The sequence below is a fragment of the Morone saxatilis genome, unplaced genomic scaffold (assembly GCF_004916995.1).
Source record: "Morone saxatilis isolate NCDOM2014 unplaced genomic scaffold, NCSU_SB_2.0 Contig12, whole genome shotgun sequence".
In the NCBI taxonomy this organism is placed as follows: domain Eukaryota; kingdom Metazoa; phylum Chordata; class Actinopteri; family Moronidae; genus Morone; species Morone saxatilis.
The window spans coordinates 9678123-9688004 of NW_023339674.1; the positions used below are offsets into that span (position 1 = coordinate 9678123).

At 39.4% G+C, this 9882-nt stretch overlaps 1 protein-coding gene across 1 annotated transcript in view; it reads left to right on the plus strand.

Moving 5' to 3' along the window:
* Positions 1–9790, plus strand: part of LOC118321700 (low-density lipoprotein receptor-related protein 8-like) — a gene marked incomplete at both ends in the record, with an annotated part of 13274 nt that extends 3484 nt beyond the window's left edge. Inside the window, 9 exon segments of the mRNA XM_035653159.1 lie at positions 1056–1175; positions 1361–1486; positions 4294–4465; positions 7175–7390; positions 8053–8171; positions 8414–8553; positions 9021–9162; positions 9319–9516; positions 9629–9790. Coding sequence (XP_035509052.1) covers positions 1056–1175; positions 1361–1486; positions 4294–4465; positions 7175–7390; positions 8053–8171; positions 8414–8553; positions 9021–9162; positions 9319–9516; positions 9629–9790 — 1395 coding nt within the window.
* Positions 9791–9882: the final 92 nt, after the last annotated feature.

Sequence of the window (9882 nt, forward strand, 5' to 3'; positions counted from 1 at the left end):
GAAAACAGGAACCCCCACCAGCACGAGAATGCCCATTTGTGGCTGCAGATGGATGATATTGACAAACAGCTATTTCTTTTAGAAACTTATCATTGACTGGCAGTGTCATTAAATACCTGTGGGTGGAGAAGATATAGTTCCTAAACACAAATTTTAAGCTTGAAACTGAGTAATAATGGCCTAAAGTCTCAACTGGTGGTGGAGTAATATTTTTATTGATGTTGTTTGATCAATGCCTGAATTGTCGACTAAGATCACCACAGGCAGAATACATTTAACCGCAGTCTTACTAATGCAAAACATATAACAGACAAACAACACACACTGTTAGCCATCTGGATGGAAGAAACTACTAGTGTATTAATACTAGTGTATTAGAATGTTATTTCAAAGCATTTTATGTGTATTGATGAATAAATACAAATATTCCATACCAAAACAGTGTTGGGGTTTAAGTAAAGTTCATTTAGTAAACTGATGACGCCTGATAAACTGTGAATGAACCTAAATAGTGGACTTAATAACTGCAGGAAGTTATGTAAATGTCATCTGACATCTGTGGTTACTACAATCAGTGGGAAACTCTAAACTTCCTGAAACACCTCACTGTGTTGGTGTGTGATAGATCGCCTGCTTTGCCATGCCTTAATTGGAGTTGGAACAGATTTAAAATAAAAAGATTCCCGACTAATACACTATTTATGATAAACAACCGCTAAAGAACAATGTTAAACCTCTGTTCTACCGCAGATACTTGTGCATTACGCATATAAATCCTAGTAATACCTGAGTTTAGGTGATGATACAGCCCCCTCAGCACTCCTACTTACCGTGTTCATTGTCACTTTTATTATTATTAATGAACAATAAAACTAGCCGCCAACATTTATGGGGAGTTAAAGGAAGTTCTCTAACTCAGCCCTGTATGTGTTGTGCTGTATATGTTGTTCTGTATGTGGATACAAACAAAACAGCTTCACATTTATCATGCCGGCAAATGGCAGTGTACTTCCTTGTGTGAAACCACTGATGATGTTGCGTCTCTTTTTCCGCAGATCAGAACGAGTGTCAGGTAAATAATGGAGGCTGCTCTCATCGGTGCGTGGACCTGCCGATGGGTTACCTCTGCGACTGCCCCGACAACATGAGGCTGGTCGGGGACAGCCAGTGTGAGGGTGAGCAGCTTGATAACAGCTAATAAATTTAGTTCTACATCTCCTTTTGTAAAGATTTGTCCTGACTCATCGCATAAAATTACCGTAATATATTTTGAAAAAGTGGGAACTGGACTTCCTCGTACACTATTTTTACCACATTGCTGCGCCCCGTCCTTGAAACGCCTTTTCAATCTTTAATCTAGAGGTCAACACATGCCTGGAAAGCGATGTGTGTGATCAGCTGTGTGTCCACAAGAATGACATCGTCACTTGCGGCTGCCACAAAGACTACGAGATGAATCCAACAACCGGAGAGTGCAAGGCCAAAGGTGAGAAACAGTGATCAGTGATCACTGATAACCAGCCACCGACAACATAAAGGTACCGCCAGAGACTTTCCTGGTCATATCTTTATTTTTTATTTTTTTATCTAGTACATAAGGCTGTTATTCATATCGTATACATTTCCATCATATTTGTCCAAGGATTAAAGGTAAACATTTGCCTTCTATGCAAAGTTCTTGTGACCAAGTAATAAAATAAAAGGAAATACAATAACGGATAAGCTGTCTACTTGCTCAATCACTAATTTGACATTCACTTTTAACTTCAACTTGATGCAAATATGATTAGCTACATCCTCTATCCGGCTAATGATAAGCAAAATTGACTGCCTGCTGCCAAGCTGGTAGAACTAATTTACATTTACACTTTCTGAAGTCTGAAGTGAGTCTGCATCTTTTCCAGAATGCACTGAACTGGAGGCAGAGTGCAGTCTGCACAGGACACATTATGTCTACGGTGCAGACTACATAGTTTTTTTTCACAATTTACCTGTCCCAGACACATTTTTGAATCACATTTTTGAATCAAATCCTTGAATCAGCACAGAATCGGTCCCCAAGACCATCGTGACATGTCTAGTTTGAGCATTTCTGAGATGCATCTTTGTGCATCGGATCAGCATGTTGTGAGCTGTCTCCGATGCTACAACAGTTTTCAAACATATTTGATTCCATCGTAACTAAAAACTAGATGCTCTCTTAGTTAAAGCACCCTAAGTGAGAGCACAACAGGAAGCTGAGAGCAGGTAAGGAGGGAGGTAATATCCATGTAAATTGTTTTAAGTATATGACTATCACAATCATTTGCTCAAACTGGAATAAGCTCCTCGTCTGACATCGGTTGTGTCGTCTGTGTAGACAACAAAAACAAAAAATGTATTGCAGTGTGAGCAGCACAGTAGTATAAGTATTAAATAGCTTTAAATGGACATTTTTACATATATTTTTAACACCAACGTGATATTTACAGTCTCCAGTTTCTTTAAAGCTGCACTAATCAGTATTTCTATATTAACAATGGGTCAATGGCTGAACCCAATGAGCCAACTCTGCACTTCCCCCTCAACTAGCTCACTGCCACCTAAAGTCACAGCACCTAATTGACTTAAACCACTCAATGTAGACAGTCCATGTGGTTTAATAACTACGTCAAATTTTTACATTATTGAAACCATTTTCACTGCATGTGTCTCTAATGTCCTTCTCAATACAATGAATAGAGCGCATGGTGAAAGGCTTGGTGCATGCCCCACGAGAAATACACACAGTTATGGTATTGCACAAGAACACACTGAGAATACATGTTTGCACCCGATATTTGTACGTTATCAATAACATGTGGTAGGTTTATAGACTTGTTTGTAGTCCCACCCTGGGAACTTTGACTCATTTAAACTGTAAAGGTGAATATGGCTGTACAAACATATTAGCTGACATCCATCTGCTTACTGGAGACATACCTTTATTGAACAAGCCCCAGTTGTTTTCAGTAGTGTATCATTTCTATTGTGATCTGCTATTTTGTGACGTCCTTTCCATTGTATTAGCAAATAATTGCAGTCAGTTTGGGTGTGTGTTTATTTTATTTTATTGTATTTTAACTTTTGAAATATGGTACTTAGACCAAAACAATGAACTTGAACTTTTGCACACTCCCACTGATAACACCAACTTTTTACCTGAGTGTGGTGCCTTGTACTCCTGTCTGTTGATGTGTTATTAAACACTGATGTGGCTGGCAGGCTGGGCTTCTCTCATTTTACAGTTGTTAACTGATAAAACTAAAACTATAACTAAAACTGATAGTATCTAGTATTAATATTTAGCCCCTTATGTGTTTTCTAGAATAAATAAATATAAAACCTACTGCTGTGCAAAGCAAAGATGATGGTTACGGATGAAGAAAAACAGCTCTCCATTAACTCTAAGGCACCCCAAACAACAATCAGTTAAACAAAACACTCAAAACAAAATGAGAAAAAAAAGAATAGTTATAATTTCTTTTTTAAATTAAACATCCTTAAGATAGGAGTTGAAAATATTGTTCTTGCAACTGCATTTAAAAAAATTTACTCGTAGCTTAACCATGTCATGTACTTCAATAGACATTACCGCTGACCTTACACTAGTGTCCTATCCTCAGTTGTGCCCTTCTGTCAGTTGTGGTTGCCACATGGTGGACGGCGTTTCTTGTCCCCCAGCCTATAAATCAGTGCAGTTACAAGCATTGTCTCTGCCACAGAAGAGGAATGTATTGCAGTTGGGAATGTGGATGTGCAGCTTGATGGGAGAACTCCTTTGACAATGAAGGAACTGACAGTGAAGAAATAGATCTTTATCAGGATTAGTGCCACAAAGTATGATGTGATGCTCACAGAGCCAGTGTGTTAAATGTATGCAGAAATTATAATGCATGTTTTCAAATTTGACCATACTTGATTACGTAGACTGTTTCCATTACTGGTAAGATAATACTCAGGTACTGTTATCCACAATAGTATTGAGTGTTGTCACGTCATATCCATTTGTATTGTTTCAGCCTATTTAGTATGAGATTTTCTGAAATTTTAGGGGCGACTGTGGCTCAGGTGGTTGTTTAGTTATAGTAAAGTTCTTTAAGTCACCAGAAAAAACATTTCAACATGACAACCACCCTAGAACTAATTCTATAGTTCCCTTCTAGCCCCCCCTCCCCAAACAAAAAAAGAAGCTTTTACTCAAACATGTCAGCAAAAGTCATAAAAGGGCACAAAACGAGCAGGACTTTGAATTGAATTTGTGTGTCCTTTCAGGAGATGAGGCTCAGCTGGTTTTTACCTCTTCCAAAGGACTACAGTGGTTAAGCATCACTGGCACTGAGTACACTGAACTGGCTCCGTATCTACCAGGACCAGGGCCAGTGGCAGCCTTGGCCTCTAACCGAACACTGTACTGGGCCCGGCAGGGACGAGGCTCCATATACAGGTAACAAAATGGAGCTGTAGCTGCTGCAACCACTTACACATGGTTCTATATTAGCTCCCAAAGCAATGCGTGAGGGGAATGACAGTTGCAACTCCTGTTGAAGCACAATCTGTGATCCAAATATAAACAAATTGATAGTCCCATTTATCCGTTTTCCATCACTCATCTGGGTCTGGGTCTATGTCGCTGCAGGGATAAGCAAGATAACCCACATATCCTTTTCCCAACCTTTATCCAGCTTATTAATAATTGTCAGACATGGGGTATTTATTTAATCACATTGCAATGGTTTGACATATATTGTGATTGTGATACAAGTTATGATTTTAGTGGGGCTAAAGAGGTCTGGTAAGCTTATTTTTGGACACTTGACAGCTTTAACAAGCTGTAAACATTAAAAAGTTCATGCAGCAAAATCTCCAGCAGACACAAAGCAACATTAGGATTTATTTGTGTTCTGTCTACCTTATTAGGTCCAATATTCACTAAAAGGGAAAAGAAGTAGAAATATCTGTCTCTATCAGTTAAGTTAGCAAGTCACCCACTTTTTATGTTTTTATGTTTAAGACAGTAAATTGTGGGTAATGCAACCAAAACAGTGAGCTTAAAGCCACTATTAAGCTCTTAATAGCTGAGGGGACCTCCAGTGTTAGGTCATAACTCACTGAGTGACCCCTTTTACATTACACCGATCCATTGATAATATATAGTAAATATTGATTTATAGTAGCTTTAAGGAACCTATTATTTGCTTATTATACATTTTTTGTCACCTGTCCTCTATTGACAGTCTGAAAGCTGTCAAAGCTTGAAGAGTAAACAGCATCAGACACCTCCGGATCAGAGACACAAGTCTGTATTATTTAAAAAATTCCATTGTAGTTGACTTTGTCGACTTAAAAGATCTCTGAGCAAATATTGAGTTAGAATACAGTTATCAATCTCATGTCATTATTTTACTGATGGCAGACAACCAGTTTTTCTTCTTCTTTGTTTGTCCTCCTGGTTTATGTTACTGAGTTGAGTTTACCAGCGTGACGTATCATTTTCATTCCTGGATCAAATAGGAAAATAATTCAATTCAGTTTTATTTTTTTGAGAGCGACGGACCGACTGACAGTCTTTCTAACTCCACACACCCAGACTTTTTTCATTTTCAAACTCATAGTCAGCCAATAATGCTGACTCAGATTTAATGCACTACTGTGGAGCAGCCGCTCTGTGAAGGACACCACCATCAACCACGTATATCCACGAATGGCTGTAAGAGGTTTGTAGTTGGACAGTGCATGGTAGCTGTGTTTAGTTAGCAAACATGTTGCTTACAATCAATTCCACTTTTTTAACAGCAGGAAAAATGTGTCACAACAGTCGTAGAAAAGTCTTGAATCGCTCCTGCAGCTCTTCTCTGCTCTCTTCTCTGCTCTTCTCCTGTATGCTGAGTAAGTTCCAACTGGCTAACAACAATGCTTTTGTTTCAGTCAGTAAACATTACCTTGTGACCTGTTCTAAAAAGGTTAAACAGGGAATTGCCAATGAGCTGTTGATGACATAGTTAAAGTTTGACACCAAGTCACCAACTGATCAAATTTCATTTGATGACGAATTAAACAGTAGAAGATCTAAAATTTCACTCGTCCCTCTATTGTTCCTTATCTGTGTTAAGAGCCCTTGCTACTGCTTCTTTGTGCTTTATTGTACCCTTTATATGTGGCTGCTGATTGTTCAGTGATAAGTGTTTGATGGGTTATGTACATGAAACAACATTCTCATTGTATCTGCTGACAAAATTTTAAGAAACTAGAAGTCTTTTAACAGTTTAACCAACTAATTAATATAACAGATGTACAGACAGGAAGTTGTCTGTTGTCTGAGTTCTCTAATGGTTCCTGTCTGTGTAAGTTTACTTTATTCCAGGACACATCTTCTGAATTGAAGTGATGAGAGAACATTTTTGAATTTGAAAAGAAGGAAACAAAGCATATGAAAGCGTGACATTTGGTGCACAAAAACAAAAAAATAGGGAAGTGAAAATAATTGAGTTTTTTTTGTGTTTAAAGGCAGAAGAAGAGGCACCATCTGCTGTTGCATGCGATTGCAAAACCTTTTTCTATTCTGTCTAATAAAAGGAAATGAAACGCTAAAAATGTTGACATTCTTTGGCTCTCATTTGTCCTCAATGACTTCACAAAAAAAACTACAGTTTAACCAAAGACAAAAATGAGTCATAAGTGTTGGACAAATTAAAATCTCTACCTGATAATGCTGCTAGTTGAAGGTCACCCAGGATATGCATTATTATTGTTATAAGTTATAAATGTTTGTACCAAAATTTGTGCCAATCAATTCAATAGTTGTTGCGATTATTTAAATCAAAGCCAAAAATGTCAGCCTCAAGGTGACAAAGAGGGGGAAATCACTTAATTCTGGGGACTATTGCATATCTGTAGAAAATGTCCAGTAATTGATTGTCTGCAACAAAGTGATGGACCGATTGTCCGACATTGCTATCCCCAGAGACAAGCCGCTGGCATGGCTAACAGCAAAAATGGTCTACAGTCCACAATCCATAATGAGAAGAAAGAACTCATTGAGGGACGAAGTCGTACATTGTCATAGTCAGGATTTCGATGGATTAGGTAGAACAGGACTTTAAATAAACACCATGTTTGTTTTATTGAATATAAATGTTCCCTGTATGTTTGTCAGGGTCTCCATGGATGGAAATCCACAGGATTCAGTGTTGGTGATGAAAGTGCAAGGTTCAGTGTCAGGCCTGGCTGTAGACTGGATCCACCAGCTCTTCTACTGGTCCAGTATGGAGAGCGGTTCTGTTAATGTCGGCCTGCTGGACGGTTCGGCTCAGCGGCGGCTTATCACAGGACTGGACAAACCCTCTGCAGTGGCTGTGGATCCTCTTCAAGGGTACGAGGGCCTTTACTCTTCCTCAATTCATAGCTGAAAGCATCATCACGGAAGTTTATCGTACTCGTGCCACCAGAGCAACTGCTTCAAATATTTAGCTATGGTGAAATTTTGTTGCGTCATGATCTTCAAATTACAGTTTGTCTTTCACCATGTTTTTATGAGCAAACAGAACACCGGACTATCCACAAGACATGATTACACACTTGATTTTACTCAGGGAGGGGCAGTGTATAGCATAAATAGAAATACAAACATTTACAGATGACAGCTGCATCCTAGGGAGAGCTGTTCATGCGTCTCATGAGTCAAGGGTAAAAGAGCTGCTTGTTTTAGATTCAAATACTACCTGCCTTTTTGTTAACTTAAATACATTTAGGTTTAACCACATTTTAGATTTAGGTTAGTTTGAGTTTTCACTTAATTTGTATTGTAAATATTGTAAAATATTGTGTTAAATTATGTTATGTGTTAAAGCACTATTGTTTGCCAACTTGGAGAAAGAAACGCTGTCTGAATAACTTTCCCATAATGTTCTTATAAAGTTTCTAAAGCACAGCACTTCTGATACCCTTTAGTAACAACTACAACAACATCTTTGATATAGTGCATTTAATAGAAAAAGGTGCAATACAGGCGTTTCACAAAATGTGTTTTCTCAGGCTTCTCTTCTGGACTCAGTGTGGCGTCTCCTCAAAGATTGAGCGGGCTAGCTTGGACGGTCGAGACAGGGTGGCTCTTGTCACTTCCTCAGTTCGCCATCCTGTCGCTCTCTCTCTGGGTAAGTTTCAAAATTTCACACAGATAATTGGACAGTGACTTTGGGTTCTCTGTTAAAGTGCTAAACTGCATTTACCTTATTACAAATCTATGTAAATTGTTTAGAGAAGTTTGAAAGAATGGGAGCAACCCAAATCTTCCCTTTTACAACAGGAACTGTCTGTCTGCCTGTCTGTCTGCTTCCAGCAGAAGTCAGAGGTCCTCACAGTGCGAGTCATGTTTTATGTGAATTTTTTAATTTAGATATGCCTCGCCAGCTGCTGTACTGGGTTGACCAGGGAATGAGAACCATCTCCAGAGTAAATCTAGAGGGACGTCACCGTAAAACAGTGGTAGAGTCTAACGGTTATCTGGACCGGCCCTTTGGACTGGCTGTGTTTGAGGTAAAACAACCACGTTACAGCCCTATGATGGAATGGAGACTGGTGTGTACCCATGTCTTTGACCACAACGCATCTTGGGACAGGTTTTAGTCACCCATCCACTTGAGAAAAAAAATAAAATAATTATGATTGTTGAAGACTGTAAAGTAACAAAGCAAAGAGCTCAACACCCACACCAGAAAGGTTTTTGGGGAAAAGTCAAGGTCACTGTGACCTTACAAAGCACATTTTGGGCCAAAAACTAAAGAATTGATGACCATATTTTACAATTGGTTAGACACTAAATTGGTGACACTTTTGCCTTAAAGTTCACTGTGACTGCAAAATGACTTTCAATATAAATATAATAAGAATATAAAAAACTGGTTACCACCTTTTTTAATACAAAATTCGAGTTATAATAAAAGTAATTTCTCCGATTTTTACACTGAAATCCAGTTCTGCTAACTTTGCCCATTCTCCTACAGGGTTTTGTGTATTGGAGTGAAGAAGTGACGCGATCCATCTGCCGAGCCAACAAACACAACGGCAAGTACTTCCAAGTACTGCTGTCAAACGCCACATCCCCGGGTGGCGTGGCCATCATTCAGCCTGTTCTTCAGCCAAACGGTATGACCAATATATACTGTATACTGTATGTCTGTAAGGAGCGGAGAGATTTGTGTTTTCAAGGCCAGGGGTTCAGAAGGTGCTGCTGCAGCTATGATATTCGAGTAGTAACGTCAGCTTGCAGTCATTAATTCCTCTCATTTACCTGGTTCTTAGGGCCATCTGTATGCGGACATACCAGGATGGTATGCCAGAACGAGTGCATGGTCGACTTGCAGCCTGAGAGTCCACTGTTCAGCTGCTCTCCTACAGAAATGGAACACAACAAATCTTGTGAAATTCCTGCCATTTCTCGCACAGTACCTGCATCGACTTTATCAGATCCTACATTTGCAGGAATCCTCTCTCTTATCAGTAAGAAACAAAGAGTCAAAACACATACATACAGGGGGGTAGAAGAAAGTTGAGGTCAACTTCATTATTTCATGTCTGCAGAGGCTTCAGAAAGTGTGTGTGTGTGTCCCAGTGTTTCTCAGTGTGCTGCTTGTGGGAATGGCCCTGTGGTGGTGGAGAGAGGAGTTCAGGCCGTCCAGGTCTCTCGCTGAGCAGAGCTTCTCCCTCAAAGAGTCCCAGGACCCGCTCATCAACCAGGGGCCACCCATCAGTCTAAACACATGTCTCATCAAGGCAAGAGAAGTTTGTGCACACACACTCGCAGACACAAAGGCACCTTCATTCACCTTCAGAAAGCAGATACTATTCATTCATCTCCACATGTGT